The 19,580-nt window shown below is 46.2% G+C and overlaps 1 protein-coding gene across 1 annotated transcript in view; it reads left to right on the forward strand.

Moving 5' to 3' along the window:
• BFSP2 (beaded filament structural protein 2) overlaps nucleotides 1-19,361 on the forward strand; it is a 65,845-nt gene extending 46,484 nt beyond the window's left edge. The window contains exons 5-7 of the mRNA XM_065876857.1: nucleotides 10,284-10,415; nucleotides 16,889-17,109; nucleotides 19,071-19,361. Coding sequence (XP_065732929.1) covers nucleotides 10,284-10,415; nucleotides 16,889-17,109; nucleotides 19,071-19,074 — 357 coding nt within the window. The 3' untranslated portion in view covers nucleotides 19,075-19,361. The remainder of the gene's footprint in view (nucleotides 1-10,283; nucleotides 10,416-16,888; nucleotides 17,110-19,070) is intronic.
• Nucleotides 19,362-19,580: the final 219 nt, after the last annotated feature.

The raw sequence follows: 19,580 nt of genomic DNA on the forward strand, positions 1-19,580 counted from the left end.
GTCATTCAAACATTAATTCTGAACAGATTCATTAGTGTTTTTTTTAATAGAGTAATCTGAAAGCTATGTCTCAGAGAAAACAGACAGTACTTGTTTCAGTTTGGCCGATGCTCCCTGGGCCTCTTGCAGAGAGGAGGAGCTCAGAAAATATTTGCAGGATGAGTGAATTCCTCTAATCATCAACAGAGATCAGAACTGACAGCCAGAAGTCCTCCAATAAATAGTTTTGTCAATTGCCATCATGCCCTCTGGGGCTGACTTTTGTCCAGCCTGAACATCTCTTGTAGGTTTCTTGGCTGCAAAGCCCAAATGTGAAATGGTTTAGCACACACTGCTTTCTAAACATTCTGCAGAGAGAATACAGACATGTATTTAATTACCTCTCAGCTTGGAGAGGCTAAAAATTAATTGACATGATTAATTTGTCTTCATTTAAGTTCCTCCAGAAACTGATGCTGAGACAAATATTGAAGTGTAGGTGGTTTCTTTGGAAGTTGCGGGAAGCAGAGAAGCAAACAAAGAACACATTATCCAACCAGCTCCCACTGGGGGAGACAGGAGCATCCCCATGGGGGCCTGGGGAACAGTACAGAATACAGGAGAGGAGAGAGGAGAGGAAGCTGGGGTAGTAATACCCTCTCCCCTCAGTCATCGGCCATCTGCTAGCAGAGTGACCTTTCAAAGACTTCAGAGAGAGCTCCCAGGGAGAGGTACAGAATCTGACAGAGAGAAGGAAGCTGGGGAGAACTAACATGTAGTGGCCCAAGGAGTCAAGGTGGATGCCATCAGCATCTGCTATCACTTTCCTGCCAACTCTTTTTATTCCTTAATCGGTAAAAGCTTATAACACCAGGTCCTCTCCAGCCACGGTGTTACAGATGTCGGGAACCTCAGTGGTCCAGTCTTTGGAGCTTCTCAGGTTGCATGATTCAGTGACTGGGGGATCACGTTGGTCCAGAGAATTTCCAGTGTTTTAAAGTCTGGCCCTTCCTTTTCTGTTTGATGTGGTTACCCAGCTCAGGGTATTTGGGGATACTTCCAGAACCTCCAACAGCCATACCATGCCATACCACCCTCCACACCTCCTCCTGGCTAGCCATGGAACACACTTCCCAGTCTGCAACTGACAGACCTTAAAAAGACCACCTTGGGCAATACTGAAGGGTCACTATTATTCACCTGTTTCCTGGATCCATGTGCTGAGACATTTCCACTCTGTAGAGCGACAAACAAGAGAGTCCTGAGTGCAAGTATTCTGTACACTGACGTTGGCTAGATTAAGATTTCTCAGTGCCCTTCTTTCCTAAAACTTGCGGAACTTATGGATACATCGAAATCATCTGTCAGTCATTGTTACAAGACCTAGAATTAAAACATAAAACTGATAACCACGTGAGGCCATTTGTGCTGGCTAGACCTCTGACATCCTTTCTGCTCATTCAATTCTCACAACAGCCTCAAAAGCAGGAACTCTTGTTATTCCCATTTCACAGATGTGTTTTCTGCTACCAGGAAGGAAGGAAGGGAGGGAAGGAAGGAGGAGAGAGAGCCAGGAACTTCTAGTTTCCCTGCAGCCAGGCTGTTTCTACTAAGTTTTTCTTTCACAAATGCAAGCATTTCAAACATCATATCATCAACAGGAAAATGAAGTTCCAGGTAACCAAAAAGACACTTTCGAAAATATTATGCAGTTGGGCTTCCCTGGTGGTGCGGTGGTTGAGAGTCCACCTGCCGATGCAGGGGACATGGGTTTGTGCCCCACTCCGGAAAGATCCCATATGCCGCGGGTGGCTGGGCCCGTGAGCCATGGCCGCTGAGCCTGCGTGTCCGGAGCCTGTGCTCCGCAACGAGAGAGGCCACAACAGTGCGAGGCCCGCGTACCGCAAAAAAAAAAAAATATATATATATATATATTATGCAGTTATAGTCTTTCATGTCCATGTCAGTCCATCACGATACATATAATCCCATGTTTCTTCCAACTGACCTTTTCCTTACAGTGTGCGGTCCTCCTGGAAACGGGGCCACCCTGAAGGCTAAGGGCTCTCAAAGTTTCAGAATCAGGCTGCTTAGGGTTCAAAAGGTTGACCTACCCCACTTCGGTTTCCCCTTGATGGGATTGGAGGCCCTCCCCTCAATTCCCAGAAGCCAAATCTCTGTCCCTTGTTCGCTGCAGCTGGGTGACGGGCACAGTAACCAAAGCCTTATTCAATCACCAGCGTGAGCTGGAGGGGGGTTGGGTGGCAGCTCCTATGAGTCCCTCCGGGCCAGGAACTCCACAACAAATAGATTTCTCCATGCTCCCTGCCCTGACAGTAGGTCACACTTGCCTCAGATCAGTTTAAGGTGTTTGTGGTCAGAAACTTTATCTGAGCTATAACCATCGTGCCTCAAACAGTCAGGATGACAGATTGTGGAGATGGTTAAGAATGAAGAGAGGTGAAGAGATGGAAGTGAATTGCGAGGTTTCCGGTTATTGATAGTCTTAGAGCTGCAGGAGGCACCAGACAGTGCCCGCTAATGGAAACCTCTGCAGTGATGGGGCTGTTCTGTAATCTGTGCAGAGTGCAGTGTGGCAGCTCAGCCACGTGTGGTTACTGAGGGCTTGAAATGTGCCTGATACACCTGAGAAACTGAATTCTTAATGTTATTTAATGTTTATGACTTCTTACATAAATATCTACATGTGGCTAGTGGCTACCATACTGGACAGCATAGGTCTAGATCCACCCATGAGAGACTAGAAGACTTGGGTAACATGTCACCATGTCATCCGTATTCACAAACAATAACTTGCTCTGTGAGGGCAAGTATTTTATGCAGGCTGCTGTGTCTATGGCTTTTCTTTGCTTGCTTTTACCAAGAAGATTCAGTATTTTCTAGGATATATGAAATTAGATGAAATGGATTTCTGGCACTCAACTGTCCCTTGCTCTAGGCTCCAAGACAGCCTAATATGGTCCTGCCATGATAGCCAACTGGGAGAGTTCCTTTGAGAGAGCAGAACGCTGAGAGCATCTGTAATCTAGGGGTCCCTGTGCGCTGATGAGTTGGCTATAATCTCAATGGCTCTTCTGTGAAATAAGCACTGGCTTATTCCTCCTGGTGCGCTCACAGCAAGCACTGAAGATGAGTCACCTAGCATTTCTAAACCTCAAAATACGTCACAGTGCGAGTTTTACAAAAGGGCCCCAGCTTGCTTTTATTTCTTTTTTTATTTATGCATTTTAATATCTAATACCTTCACTTGGTTCAAAATTCAAAATGATATACAGTGAAAAGTGTCATCCCACCCATGTCCCAGCCACCCAGTCTTTGTTGTAGGGTCAGTCAATGTTTTCCTTTTCCCATGTGCCCTTTCAGAGACATTTTATGCAGGTACAAGAAACGATGTATATATTCCCTCTTTTAACACAATTAGTAGCATTCAGAACATATTGCTTTTTAGCTACACAATATTGTACCACAGGGGGCAGCAAACTATGGCCCACAAGCCAAGTCTGACCTGCTGCCTGTTTATCACAAATAAAGGTTTATTGGAACATAGCCATGCCCATCATTTACATATTGTCTATGGCTGCATTTGCATTACACCAGCAGAGTTGAATAGTTGCAACAGAGACCATATGGCCTGCTAAGCCTAAAACATTTACTATCTGGCCCTTTACAGAAAAAGTTGCCAACCCTTGTTCCAGCTAACAGGTATCCCAGGGTTTCTTTAACCTGTGCCCTGCTGATGAATGGTGGCTTCCAATCTTTAAGCTATTATAAATAAGACTAGTCACTGACTTTGTATGTCCCTCATTTCCCAATATAGAAATGTATCCGCTGGATAAATTTATAGACATGGAATTGCTGGGGCAAAAATTATGTGCATCAGTAATTTTGATAAACATTGCCAAATTATCCTCTATAAAGGTTATAACAATTTATATTCTCATCAGAAATGTTTGAGCGTGTCCATTCCCTGCCTCTTCATTGATACTGTGAGTTCTCACAGCTTGTGATCACTTTGTGATCTTTGCCAATATTATAGGTGAAAAATGGTTTTTCAGTATACTTTTATCTTGCATTTGTCATATTATGAGGAAGGTGGAACATCCTTTTACGTGCTGAATTTCATCCATATTTGCTTTTGTGTGTACTATCAGATCATATCTTTTGCCCATTTTTATTAGGTCTGGGATTCTTTTTTACTGGTTTGTAGTGGCTCTTTGTAAATTAGAGAAATTAGTCCTCTCTCCGTGATATAAGTTGCAAATATCTTCCCAGCTTGTCACTTGTCTTTTTTTTTTTTTTTTTTTGGCCACAACGCGAGGTTTGCAGGATCCTAATTCCCTGACCAGGGATTGAACCCAGGCCCTGGCATTGGAAGTTCAGAGTCCTAACCACTGGGACACCAGGGAACTCCCTCTCACTTGTCTTTTCACTTAATTTATGGTAGTTCCAGCTGGCTTTCAAAACATATTGTTAGCCTGTAAGGAAATGTTAGTATAGCTGTGTGCTACGGTGGTGTGCCCCAGCTGGTGTGGCTGGGGGCAGGAAGGTAGGGTATCAGACTAGGGAAAATAAAGAGACTGTCTCATCAAGGGGGCACTGCCAGTCCTTTACCCCACTACCCAGCACAGCCACATGCAGGGGGAGCCCAGGTCCTCATCTCCTATATTGTGTTTTCAACCCCACGACTGGTCAACACCCATCCAGCATTGCAACCTCATCCTCATAACTTCCACCAAGGAATCTTCACTCACTCATTCAGACTCCATTTGTCAACCACAAACCAAGCTGCAGGCCCCAGGCTTGGTGCTGTGGACACAACGTCCCTGGCTTCAATTCTTACTCATCCCCAGCCACTGAATTCTGACTATCTCAAAGCTGTCTTAGATATTTCTTAACAGTAACTCTTTCCCAGGAAAAGCGTAGGGATCTTACTTCGAAACTAAGAGATCTGCAAAGACAAAACAACCCAAATCCCTGAGAAATTAAGGTAAGGTGGCCCGTATCCAACAACTAGTCTCCTGGCAGGGACAGAGCAGAGGCGAGCCTTCTTAGGAATGGAATGATCTCCATGAACCCGAACAAAAATGCTCTCACTTAGACTTCTCCAATAATTACTTGCAGATGAAGAATATATTTTTCTCCTCAGAATACCCCTCCTTGCTGAGCCCCTTCTGCCTCGTTCATCAGCTGGGTGTGCTCACTCGCGACCAATAGGTCAGCAAGTCTGCCAAGCCACACGCTCCTCTGTGTTTCCTTTGGCAGCTTCAACCGAGGCTGGGAATTGGTCCTACACCCTAAAGAGATACGCTTCAACAGCCAAGCAGCTCTCATGTAAGTTTAAGGAGAGACATGGCTCAGCCTAGCCAGGCCAGCTCTTCTGCCAGTGTTGATGTTTCACTGAGTGAGACATGCACTTCTTTTTAATTCCCACTAAGGAGGACCCATGTCTCTGGTGAAGACTGGATGGCATCCAGCTTTCTCCCAAGTGAATCCTACACCTGGCTGGGGTAGTTCAGGTGTGTGTGTGCTGCCTATCAAAATCTATCCTCAGCTAAATAACATTTATATGACACTGGGTGACTGGAAAGTGCCTTATAATCATTACAATAATGACAGCCGATCCTCCTAATGAAAAGGAGAATTAATTCCATTCTTGGTAGATCTTCCTCTTCCGCAGTCCCAAGACTGCACCTGAAACACGTTGTAGACTTTCAATAAACATCGTTGGGCATGTTCTAGGGGTAAAAACCATGTTAGGTGTCCGGGGGTGTTGAGGGGTGAGTAAGAAGTTGTTCCTGCACACAAGGTGCCACAGTCTAGTGTGAGGTTGGCTGGGGAGACAACGGACAGAAACACCACACCAGGCAGAGTGAGCTGTGCTGGGAAAGCAGGGCCAGCAGTGCATTTATTGAGGGTTTACAGAGCGCCCGACAGTGTCCTGAGCGCTTGACTGGTCTGTTCTCATTTCATCTTCCCAACCCGAGATAGGTATTGTGATTTTATCCATTTTATAGAGGAGGAAACTGAGGCACAGAGAGGTTAGGTAAATCACACAGTTAGACCATGGCAGAGCTGGGATTCAAACCACATGTTCTGACTATAGAATCAACACTCTTAACTGCTACTCTGACCCAGACAGACCTCATGGAGTGGGCGGACCTTGACTCATCCTCTTTTTTAAGGATGAGCACAAGTGACATCTTGTATGAGGTTGGGAGGGCTTTGTCTTGAGGGACCAAAAGGTTAGGCCAGACTTCTGTCAGGATCTTTCCAGACCACAAATCTGTGCCTTCCCTGCGGATAAGCTTCCTCTATCATGCAAGATCGGGAACCCCTTTGTCCCCAAGGAGCCCACTGCTTTCCCTTTCTCCATGAAAGTGACCATAATGAGGTCCGTGTGATCCTGTGAGGTCTGAGAAGCTTAAGAGCAAGGCCGTTAGCTGTGCTCTGCAGCAGAGCGATACTCTCATAAAGCTGTCCCCCAGCTGCAAAAACCAGAGAGCTTGTGACTTGCTGGAACCCACACAGCAACTGCTCGGGGAAAGGCAGGCTGCACACGTCCACCCTTGAGGGCTCAGCCTGGACATGTGTTCTGCTAAGAACACACCAGCATCGTTGCTCTCCACATTCTGCCCCCCTCCTAAACTCTCACTCTCCCCTCACACCACAAAGTGGCCATTTTTTCCAATCGCCAAAGGTGTTTTGGGGAATGGCAACGCTAATCCGCCAGATGGGTGGGGTGTGGAGATGCCTCTTTTCCCCTCCATTTGGAGACCCTCCAATTCTTCATTCTGACTCACTCAACAGCCTGCTGCTCTTGTCTGTCACATCCATCCTTCATGGGCAACACTGTGCCAATTTTTAAATTTTAATTTGAAAATTTTTACCATATTTCAAAATGCCAACATGCTCTCCTGCCCCAGAAACACAGCTGGAGTGCAAACCTGGGTGGCTCGGCTCGTGCGTAGTAGAGCCCAGAATTCAAGCTGGTTTGCAAGCCTGGGAACCAACATATCTGAACCTCAGCACACATCCCAGCAATGGCACTGAACGACAGATCAATCCTCCCTTCCCATGCTCAGGAGCTAGAACCACACACCTCCTATTTGGTCTGTGAGGAGAAATCTGTAGGCGTTGGGTTGAAATGGAAACAGGAGTTATTATAATAACGAGAAAACATAAATCTAAAAAGCCATTGGAGAAGAACATGTAATACTTTTAGGTGAGTTAAAACAATTAACTGTCCCCAGATGAAGGGCAAGTATCATTTGTGGCAAGCTGATTTGAGAAGGTCTGGGACGTGATATAAAACAAAACTGAAACCCACAGTGATCAAATTAATTTCTTTTTCTCTTTCCATCTTAATTTAAAAATGGTGCAAGAAATTTTCCATTTGGTGCTGGGGCATCATTAACACTTCTCTTATACTTATTAATTTTGCCTTTCAACAAAGAGAAAGCCAGCTTTGAGACTCAGCAGCTTGGCAAGCAATATTTGCTAGAATATAATATAGTGGTTGCTTTAATTTTATTGATTTTTTTTCAGTTATCTTTTATCTATGGCAAATAATACAGTTTTATCAGTTTCTGTAGCAATCTAGAACTTTGCTTCCATGAACCAGGCATCACGTGGAAGTTTTAAATGCAGATTCCTGGGGCCCACTCAGGATCTCCTGAATCAGAATCTGCATTTTCACAAGGTCCCCCAGATGATGCTGACACACTTTAAAATCTGAGAACTTAACTGTAGTTTACATTTTAAAGACATTTATTTACAAAGAAAAAGTGAATTGTTTCAAATAAAAACAGTTTGAATTAGTATGCAGATACATGACAAACCATGCTGGTTGTCCAAGAATATTTGGGAAACACTTGGGTACAGCATTTTGCCAATAAAACTAAGACCTGGGGATTCATCTCTCCAGAGACCAGTGTGTGCCACTGAACTACCGAGTACATTATCTGGGTCGAGAGGAGGGACAGTTCATTCAGTGCCAGGGCTATGGCCTTGGCCAGCAGCTTTACCCCAGACATGCCCACCAAGGCTTTAAAACATGCCTCCGTGGGACTGGACTTCCCCTCATGCCTGGCTCTTACCCATCCTGTGCTGGTGATGTTTCCCAGCTGCTCTCTGCAAAGAAATGTAAACATATGTTTTCATGTGCCAGTCAAATTCATAACACTACCTAAAAGGTAACATGAAAGTTTCTGTTGATGTTTTCTTTATGTAATTTTAGAAATAACACACTTTAAGATAAAATACTTTGCTCTTCCATTTGCATCTATAGCTTCAGTGTGACTTGCTATTTCTTGCGAAATCCACCAGCCATTTTTACAATTCTGTCATCAACAATAGTGTCACAAAGTCAGATTACAGAAAAATGCTTGATTATTAATATCTGGTTAAGCAAATAGTCACTCACATCAATGATGAATGAGGATAGCTCTGCTATGAATTTTGATTAATATTTGGATGAGTTCATTCATCAGCATTGTGAGTAATTTCTTTGTGAATCACATGATAATTTTCATATACTGGAAGAATAGTCCCTCTAATTTTTGTGCCATTCCCAGTACAATAGCTACAGACATGACCCACTTTTAAGTTTCATCTGCATTATTAACATTTTCTGCATCCCTTTCTTAAATCTGGACAATCAACAAAACAATAATTCAACCCCTGATTTGGAGTGTTTGCCAGTTTCCATGGTGTAAATACTCTCACCATGGTTGATTTCAAACTACTAACATGATGTAAATGAACACAAAGTTGGGAAGAGATGTGCAGGAGCACAGCATTATGTGTTATTTCTACCACGCAAGTACCATTGATGTAAATTACCTCAGTAGCATAGATAATGATAAAATGCAAAATAATTAGCCAGTGATGTATTTATTACCCTTTTTCATATAACTTATTTGATTGTAACTTGATATAATCTAATTTTGAATGATGGCTACATAACCACCAGATCACAAAATTCCTGAAACTTTAACACTTGGCTTTTGTGAGCTTTTAGGAGCCAGCTTCAGCTCACGGCTGCCCCTGGCCACTCTGACTCCATTTGTCCGCCAGGGTACCCCTCTCCCACACAGCCCATCTGGCCAGGCCCCGGCCCCAGAGGGAGGAAGAAAAACCGGGCTACTGATCACAGGACTTGGTGAACCATGAGGGTATTTCAGAGGGATCCACCTTCTCTTTGAGGGAGACAGCTCTAATTTGGAGGGTCTTAAGTTGAGGCATTGGTGGAATCGGCAGCATTAAGTACTGGTTGTTAAGAGCACAGCACTGGGGTCGGCTGCTGGGCTTGAATCCCAGCTCTGACCCTCAGGGCCATATGCTCCTTTTTTTTTTATTTTTCAAAATTTATTTCTTTTTGGCTGTGTTGGGTCTTCATTGCTGCACGCGGGCTTTCTCTAGTTGCGGCGAGCAGGGGCTACTCTTCATTGCAGTGCGTGGGCTTCTCACTGCGGTGGCTTCTCTTGTTGCGGAGCATGGGCTCTAGGCTCGTGGGCTTCAGTAGTTGCAGCGGGTCATAAGCTCAGTAGTTGTGGCTCACAGGCTTAGTTGCTGCGTGGCATGTGGGATCTTCCTGGACCAGGGCTCAAATCTGTGTCCCCTGCATTGCAGGCGGATTCTTAACTACCGAGCCACCAGGGAAGTCCACAAATGCCTATGTTTTTGATTCAGCAGTTCCACTACAGGAATTTACCCCTCAGAGATCCTCCCATGTATGGAAAATGAGGGACTACATCATTGTTCATAATAAGCCAAGACTGGAAACAAGCTAAGTGTCCATCAGTGGGGAACTTCCAAATAATCATAGTACTTCCAAGCAAGGCATTACCATGCAGCCCTTAAAAAAAATGTAAGTGATCTATATATACTGCTATAGAATAATTTCTAAAAATATGTTAAGTACCAAAGCAAGGAGGGATGCTCATATGCATTTATTTATAAATATATGAAATATTTCTGGAAGGAGATATGAGAAACTAGAAACAGGAGAACAAAGTAAGTAGGGCACAGGAAGAAAAGGAGACTTTCTACTATATATCCTTTAGAAAATCTTTTGAATTTTATTCCATTTGTATGCATTATATGTTCAAATTAAATAAATGTTGGAATACAAGCTGGTGTGGGCGCCGATAGAAAAAGAGCGATGTTTAAATCAAATGGCTGTTTCCTCTGAGTTAGAGGCTGCGGAGTGGTGACTGGAGAAGATAAGAGGGAAGGACGGGTTCAGGCCCTGGTTCCCCCTGCTCACCCCTGCCTCTCCACAGCAACAGACGGAGGTGGCCCGCAGGGCCCAGACCCAGGAAGAGAAGCTGGCTGCTGCCCTCAGGGTGGAGGTGCACAACACTTCCTGCCAAATCCAGAGCCTGCAGGCTGAGACGGAATCCTTACGGGCCCTGGTGAGTGGGCCAGGAAGAGCCTTGGCCTTTCCTGCGTGAAGTTTTACTCTCAACTGTCTAACTGTAGTCATATGGGTTTCCCATCTCACAGCACATGAGTTTTGAGGCCTGCAAAGGATCAACCGATACCAAATGACAAATGTAGTAGACACGGTTAGTGCCCCAGTGAAATCCCCTTCACCAGGCTGCTGCCATGACTGTTGGCTGCTGACGCCACAGATGCCCAGAGACTTGCCCTCTGCCAAAAAGAAGACCTGGCCTAGGATGGTAGGCGTGCCCCCCCAGTCCTCAGCCATTGGCCAATGACTGACTGACAGTGGGGTTTAAAAGCCCAGTCCACTTGCTTCAAAGTGGACTCTGCTCTGTGTTGTAACCCACACTACAGAGCTCTCCAAGGGATCAGGCTGTAGCCACAGTCCAGCCAAGACCACCTCCTGGCTTAACACTTGACATTGCCCTGAACTGCTTTCCTTCTCCCCCTTTTCCTGAAGGGAACTCCTTAATTATTGGCATGTACCAGGATCCCTGTGTCTGGCTCTGCTTCTGGGGAACCCAAGCAAAACTAGTAAGCTAGGTAGCTCTTCAGACTCACTGTGGTTTGTGGATGGATCTCTTGCATTATTAATTATTATTATTAGTTAAAATGATTATTAATAATACAGTAATCCACCTTCTGATCTCTGGGGTGGACTGAAGTTCTGTTAGGGTCAAGCACGGCTCCTCCTGGATGCCTCCAGGGGGCCATGTGTACTGAATCAAACCACAGGTGTTCGTACACACCAGAGTGCATGAAGGTGTTGGGTTGTATAATCCCTGTGCAGCTGAGGTAGTCTGGACGTCGTTGAGGCCCAAGAAGCCCCTCTCTCCCAACAGCCTCAAGTCCTGGGTTATTTGGGTACCCATTCTTCCACCCCCCCCATACACCTCATCTCAGTATTGCCACCCATGACAGCTCCATCACAAACTGCCAGCCCCACCTCCTGCTTTAGCCACAGCCTGCCACCAAGTTAGCTCAAGTATTTGCTCTAGTTGGTTCCCCTCAGAAACAACTTTTCCTCTGCCTACTGCCAAGATCATCCCATCAGCCCCAGTTCCCTTCTTTCAAGGGTCTTCAGTTCACTTGGTCCGTTGTCCTCAGCAACAAGGTCACATGGTGCCCAGTCAGCTCAGAGAAGATGCTCAGTCTTGCTACAACACGACACACGTCTCATTGCTCCACTTTTCTCCGTGTCATCCTCTGATGGGATCTGGGTCAGTGCAAGGGGGTGTGAGGAAAGGATCTGAGGTGAGAAAGATCAGGAAACTACAGCCTAAATCACTGCTACTTTAACTAAAAAGTTGTCTGAAAGAGATTGCGTTGTTCAGTGTTATGTGGATTTTATGCTAATCACTTTTATTCACCTGCCATAACCCTTGATAAACATCCTAATGTTGGGAATGCAGTTGCTTTAGACACAGTTAAGAGGTTGCCATTTCTCCCCCAGAGGTCCTTGTGGCTGCCAAAGTTACAACTCTTCTGGTGATAGAAAGTTCCAGGCAAAAGGTGAGGGCTGTATCCTCAAGCCACATCATCAAAAACAAAGCCTGGAGAAATTGCAGCCTAAGTAGCGGGTGCACATCACCCAGCTCAGATTGCACACACATGTATCGGGAGCCTACTACGTGCTGAGCCCTCCCTTAGACTTGGGAGAGGCCATCAAGAATTATATGTTTCCTGTCTTCTGATTGGTAAAAGAAAACCAGTACACAAATGACAGAAAAAAGCAGGGATACTTCCTGTGTTCCCCAGAGTGGATGCTCCAGCAGTCTCCATCCTCACACGCCCCCAGCCCACCCTTACCTCTGCCCCTTGGCAGATGCTGTCACCAGCACTGTTCTGCAGAGAAGATGAATGTCCTCCAACTTGAGGTCTCTGGCTTCCATTTCCCACCTCAAAATATCTCTGAAGCTTTATCCACCCTCTCCTCCCTTCAATAGACTCCACCTGTCCCCTGTTGCACCATCTGGGCCATTCACTCTATCTACTGTCCCCTCTCTCCTGCTTTATCAGTATCCCCACTGCCTGGAATTGCCTGTGGGTAAAATAGAAAGTCTTCCTTTGCCAGACCTTCCAATACCACCCAACTCTGGCTTCATTTTAATGCCCAGAACTCATCCTTTGCTTTCCTACACTTGAGCCCTTGGATATGTTCTCCCATGTCTAGAAGGAGACTCCTCCCCCGACTCTGCCTCCTCTACCTGCTCCTGTCATCCACACCCTGGGCACAGGTGAGGTGGAGCTCACCGAAGTGCCACGCCCACCGTGAAGCCTAGACCCTGACTCCAGAGCTGGGGTGATCCCTCCCACCTGCCACCCACTCACACTCAGAGCCCCTGGTTCATGTGGTTATATCAGCTCATGCACTGAACTCACATTAACTCCTGGAGGGCAGGGACCATGTCTAAGTAGTTTTATGTTCCCAAAGCACTTGGTACAGTGCCCAAAACACAATTTCTTCAAAGTGATAGAAACAGTAATAAGAGCATGCCCACCTGCAGTCTCTCATCAGAGCTTCATGGAAACATTAAGTAGGGTAGACTGTGACTGCATCCCATTTTGCCGAAGAGAAAACTGTGGTTCAGGGATTTGCCCACTAACACGAGTCATAAGTAGAGAGCAGAGCTCTCTGGCTCTATCATGCACTAGACAGTGGCTGTCCTGTGGAGTTCGGGACGGGCACTCAGACCCTGGAGTCTTGAATCCTGGCTCCTCTACTCACTAGCTGTGTGACCTCCCGAAGATGCCGTTTTCTCCCTTGTACAGTGAGGATCTATTTTGGTTATCACATCCATCTGCTGTGTTAGTGGCTTAGGACAACAGGAAATCATTTGTTCATTTATTCAGCAATTTAGGGAGCACTCAGCAGAGATGGCTTTTCTCCATCCCATGTGGCATCTGCTGGGGCTGGAATGTCCAAGAATGGCTGCTTCAGCTCACATGCCCAATGCCTCAGCTCTGCATCTCTTTTTCTCTCTCCACGTGGCCTCTGCACGTACCTGGCTTTGACTTCCTCATATCATGGCAGTCTTACATTGTTGGACATGGCATCTGGCTTCCCTCAGAGGGTGCGCACAGAAAGTACCAGGCCTCCTAACACCTGGGCTTGAAAGTCCCCGAATATCATTTATGCAGCATTCTGTTGGTCAAAGCAGTCACAGACCAGCCCAGATTCCACAGGAATCTGCCTCTTGATGAGACAGTGGCAAAATCACGGAGAGAAAGTGCAGGTGGGTTGGAGACCATTGTTGCAGCTGCCTTTGGAAACGGGATCAACCACTGAACCATCATAGAATTTTCCTCATAAAGTCATTGGCATGATTAACTAGATAATGCAGGTCAAGCCCTTAGCACCATGCCCGGCACAGAGTCAATAAATGGTATCTGTTATTAATTATCATTATAAAATTATTATTATAACCTCTAGTATAGTAGCCCCAAGTTGGCATCATCTTATCACCACACCTAAACCCCATGGTCCTGACTATTGGAACAAATAGGACAAGAACTCACCCCCCAACCAGATGGAGCAGTGACGTGCTGGCTGGGCTCGGAACACAGGATGGGCTGCCTCTGTCCCCTGTGGCTCTAGTAGATCAGAGTTCTGGTCGCTGGGCCTTGCAGGCAAGGTCAGGAACACAGATGAGCCAGAACAGGTAGCACACACGTCTACGGCTTTCCGACATGGCAGAGTTCATCCAGCCATCCTGCTACCCTCAGTCGCAGCAACCTGTGCACACACAGGCCCTCAAAGCTATGTAAGTCTCAGATACCCGAGCTGGTGACATTTTCAGCTCCTTTGCCAACAAGGCACTGTTTATAGCGGCAGCCAGGCATCAGTAATGGTGTCTGAGAGCCCCTGAGCTCTGTGTTCAGTCAACTCAGACCAGGAATGGAATTCAGTCCAGAAATCACAGAAGGTCACTATTTTACTTTCCGGACGGCTTAGCAATTTAAGGAAGTCCCTTCAGATCTCTAGAGACAAGAGTAAGCATGCTTTTGTGATCTCAGTTTGCTTGCTGGGGCTGTGTCGTGAGTGGGCCGGGGCAGGAGACCCACAGCAGTGGCTGATCATAGAGACTCAAGTACAGGCATCTCTGTGAGAACCAGGTCAAGATGTCAGGGACATAGGCGCAGAAGCTTGACTTGGACTCTAAGGGTGGAATGGAAAAGACGTGGCACCTCTGATAGGTGTTCCCATGAACCCACCTTGGGCAGTGGGTCCTAAGTCTTCAGCGAAAAACCCCAAGCCACATGGAAAAGTCACCACGTACACAGGGCAAAAACTATAGACAGGTGATCCAAACCTGATTCCATGAAAGGTTTTTCCAAATCACAGATGTTACAGGTCCAATGTCAACAACCACCACTCACAAACCAAGCAGTTCCCTGATAAACAAAGGGAGAAAACCCAGAGAGGTTGGAACGAATGATTCTCAAAGTCCAGGTGACCATTTCTGCATCCTCACTGCCATGGAGGGGTTTTCAGATCTCACCAGCAAAATAATAACCAGACCAGACACTGATCTATATTTATTTCCACTAATCACATTTTGCCACCTGTAGACATACCTAGGATGGGAATCTGACTCAACTTCCTCATATCCTGTGGAATTGGGAAGACTTAAATAAGATAATATGGTGGCCCCTGCTTAACAGCAGCCATGATTCAAGATGACATCATGACCAAGAGTCTTCTATTTCAGCCACAGTGGTCAAAAAAGGGTATAGAAACTTGTTTCATCAAGACTTGACTCAGTCCAATTTAGAAAGATATTTATTTGTTTCTTATGTGTTATATAAAATAAAAAGGCAGATGCTAAATTATAGAACTACATAATTACTACTACTAAAAGATGTTAAAGAGAGGGGCATACCATTTTTTTATTGGTCAGCCCTACAGTTTGCAGGGCCTGGTATACGGGAAGATGAGAAGAAAGTTTCAGTCTAGTGGGGAGACAGATAGGGCAATAAGTGCACCATAATAAAAGTGCTGTCACTTGGGCAACACACACACACACACACACACACACACCTATTCTGTGCCAGGCCCTGTCCTATCGCTGGGGTTACAGAGACTAGGTTCCTGCTCTCAAACAGCTCAGCATCTGCTAGAGCAGACATGCCCCTAAGAAGCTCAGCCTGCTATGATAAGTTCAAGGGCATGCATGTGCTTGGGTAGCTGTGAAACCCAGAGGAAGGACACCCTAACCCAGCCTGGTGGTGTCAGAGGCAAGAGGGCATCAAGGAAGTCTTCCTAGGAGATGTAACCCCTGAGCTTGGACATGGGGTGAATAGGAGTCAGCCAGGTGAGGAGAAGGGGAGATACAAGCCCAGATTTGGACTTTAGACAGCACACTGTGGCTGCTGTGGGGGAATACAGAGGGAGAGGAACCACAGGCAGGGAGATGAGCTAGGAGGCCATGGAGGTTACCCCAGGTGAGAGGTGATAAGAATCGATCTGGGTCATTGGTGGCTGGACAAGAGGGGGCACGTATGGGAAAATGTTTCTGAATGTACAAGAGGTAGGACTCAGTAATGACTGAATTTGGGAGGGAAGCAGGATCAGGGCCATATCTTTCCCCGGTTTGTATCTCATGTGGGTTCACCAGCTGGAGCACAGGAGAGGAGGGGCCAGCAGGTTCCAAAGGAAGCCAATGGCTCCATTTTGGACACCTTGATTTGAATAGGGCCCATGGCCTGCATATATTTCCGGTAAGAACCTCAGTACCGAGTCTGCTTGGGGGAGAGATCTGTGCTGGACACATCAACACAAGAGTCATCCACAGAGATGACCAAGCTGCGAGTGGAGTAGAGACCAACCTGCACAGCACAGCTCAGGGAGAGGAGGGGGCGAATGGGCAGCAAGGGGCAGAGGAACTAGCAAGATGTGCTACTAAAACACTAAAAAACCACAGTGAGTGTGTAGAGGCCAGAGACATTCGTTCTGACTGTGGGAATCTGGGAGGAATGCAGGAGGAGACTGTGTTCCAGCTGGACGGTGGGTGGCGGTTCACAAAGAAAAAACACCTGCAAACTGCCTCGTGTGTGTGTGTGTGTGTGTGAGAATCTCTCTCTCTCTCTCTCTCTCTCACTTGTCCTCTCTCGTTCTCTCTCTCACTCATCTGCCTCTTCTCTCATCATTCTCTCTCATCCGGCTCTCCGGTTCCTGTCTCTCTCCCCCTCCTTCTTCCTCTTCTCCCTCCCCACCTCCACCCCTGTTGGAAGGATCAGTGAATCAGACTAAGCAAGACTCTGGCCTCCCCAGGAGGGTTCATTACTTCCCCACTGAGCCACGTCAGCCTGTCAAGGTCATCGTCCTGGGAGAAACAGAAAGACCAGGCCGATGCCAGCCCCTCCCACTGCTCTGCCCATCTCCCTCTTCCAAGGCCCTGCCCATCTGCCTTGGGTCTGGACCATATTCCCTCTCTTGTAGAAACGAGGCCTGGAGAACACCTTGCACGATGCCAAGCACTGGCACGACATCGAGCTGCAGAACCTGGGCGCCGTGGTCAGCAGGCTGGAGGCGGAGCTCAGGGAGATGCGCACAGAGGCGGAGCAGCAGCTGCAGGCCCGCGAGCACCTGCTGGCACACAAGTGCCAGATGCAGCGGGACGTGGCATCCTACCATGCGCTGCTGGACCGCGAGGAGAGCAGGTGCGTCTCTGCTCGGCTTTGTTAGGAAAGGAGTAGATACTCTTGGGTTTAAACTAGACACTTTTTCAAACACTATAGAAGTAATTAGTGTAAAAAGGAGAAATCACCTCCCAAACTTCCCAACACCCAGCCCCACTCCCACAGCCTGTGTCCTTCCAGGATTTTTCTATTCATATATATGCAAATATATAGACAAAAATATATTATGTACTTATGTATGTATACGTATATGTGTGGATGTTTGTATGCATTCGTAGATGCAGACATACAGCCACACACCACAGACATACCTATATGTGTTCATGCATACTTCCTACCATACATGGTGGCAGTTAGGAATGCTTTCAGCTGCCTGTAATAAAACCTAATTAGTGTAGCTATAAACTAATGCTCCTGAAACTTTAATATGCACTCAAAACATGCCAAGCCTGGGCATCTTTTCAAAATGCAGATTCTATTTCCGAAGGTCTGAGGTGGGGCCTGAAATTCTGCATTTCTGACAAAACTCTCAGGTGACGCCTATACTGCTGGTCCACAGACCACACTTTGAGCAGCAAGGGCATAAACCATGTTTACCTAAGAGTTCCAGACATGAGGTAGGCCAGGCCGCTCCGTGATGTCAGTCAGGTCCCAAGCTCATTTCATCCTTCTGATACACCATCCCTGTCTTCATCTTTGTCACCCCCAATTGCCAAATGCCTACCACAGCTCCAGACATCATAACAAGACATCATTCATGGCCAGAAAAGGGGAGGCAAGAGGAAACAGCAGAAAGGCCTTTCCCTGTATGGCTCACTCCTTTTTTCAGTGAAGGAAAAATGTTTTGGGGAGGCTCCAACAGACTTTTCCTTCTATCTCACATGACCAGACCTACCTGCAAGGGATGCTGGGAAAGCAACTATTTAGCTTTTCCAGCCTCCATACTGGAGAGAGGCAACAGGTTGGGAATGGCATGTATACGTTTATGTATATATATGTGTGTATGTGGTATATATACATATATGTATACACATATATGTGTATACACATACATATGTAGTCTTTTTTTAATGGGTAAGGATTCCTGTGGCATATGCATGAGTCTTGGGGCTTAGCTTCCTTGCCAGCTTTTTAAGGAAATTGAAGCCTTTATCACAATTCTGTATCATCATATTGCCCTCCAAGGTCCCTTCTGTGGCATACATTGAATGAGGAAGAGAATACATAGTAGAATAGCAGCTCTAAGAGACAATTTATCAATTACGTAGTACAACCCCTCCTGATTCCAGAGAGAATAAGAAGGCCAGAGCAGAAAAGGATTTGCCAGTGATCAAAATAGGAGGAAGAGGCAGAGCTCGACCAGAGCCTAGGTCTCCTGGGTCTCCAGTGTGCTCTGTACCATCCCTTTCTCAGAAGGCAAGAGGGCCACATGGAAGCAACCTAACCCTTGCTCTTTCAAACAAAAACATGTCATCCAGCTCCTTTCCAGCTGTCTTTTTATTGGACTGATTTCTGTTGATTATAAAAGCTAGATGTTTGTAACAAAGCGAATTTTTTCAGATGCCTATGAATATCTGACTACACAAAATCGTATTAAACAAATCCAAAAAGTAACAAGATAGACTGAATTTACTTCAAGAATATAAGGACTCCATCCAGTGAGTGCCTGCTATGTGCCAGCACAGTCTTAAGCTCTATGTTATCGTCATTTCTCCACAAAACCCTGCCAGAACTACATCATTATCCCCACTTTACAGCCAGGAAACAAAACCTCAGAGAGCTTCAATCATTTGCCCAAGGTCACACAGCTAATTACCATGGAGGTGGGATTTGAAAGCCAAACTGTCTTGTTCCAAAGGCCAAATTCTTTCCATGAGACACCTGCCTTTCGTATAATTCTGTTGTGATTTCTTTACTAATTATCATCATCCATTGCTTGTCTCACTCAAATGTGTTTTTTGGGTTTTGTTTGTTTGTTTCAGCTAATGGAGAAATACCCTCTTTTCATGAAGAAAATGCTACCTTCCTCACCGAGTGACCAGCGAAGTTCCTTGAGGAGTCCCCACCCCCTCACACCCCACAACCCGCATCTTCCCTCACCCTCCTCACCCCCATCCCAACCTGGATTCCCTGCTGGATTCCCCAGCTGGCTCAGCTTGAGCTGAAAAGCTACCTGGAAGTGGAGAGTGTCCTGCTGCCTGAATTCAAATAGTCTGTAGCTTGAGCAACCTCCCTTGCCCCTCTCCAAATAAATGCTTCGTGTGTGGCTTCCAGTCTGCCCACCTTGTTCAATCCACTGTCGGATGGAGATGGGTATCACTTTACCTGCCTGGCCTTTCCTCATGGGGCCATTCTTAAAGGCTTCTGGAAGGGTCCCTGAGCGTGACGCCATCTTCCTCGTTGTTCAAGGGTCAGCTGCTCTTGGGTTTATCAACATAAATGTGCTTCTTGGGAAAGAGTTGTGCTCGTGGCAGGCAAGATTGCCACCACTG

This window comes from Phocoena phocoena, chromosome 4 (assembly GCF_963924675.1).
Source record: "Phocoena phocoena chromosome 4, mPhoPho1.1, whole genome shotgun sequence".
In the NCBI taxonomy this organism is placed as follows: Eukaryota; Metazoa; Chordata; class Mammalia; order Artiodactyla; family Phocoenidae; genus Phocoena; species Phocoena phocoena.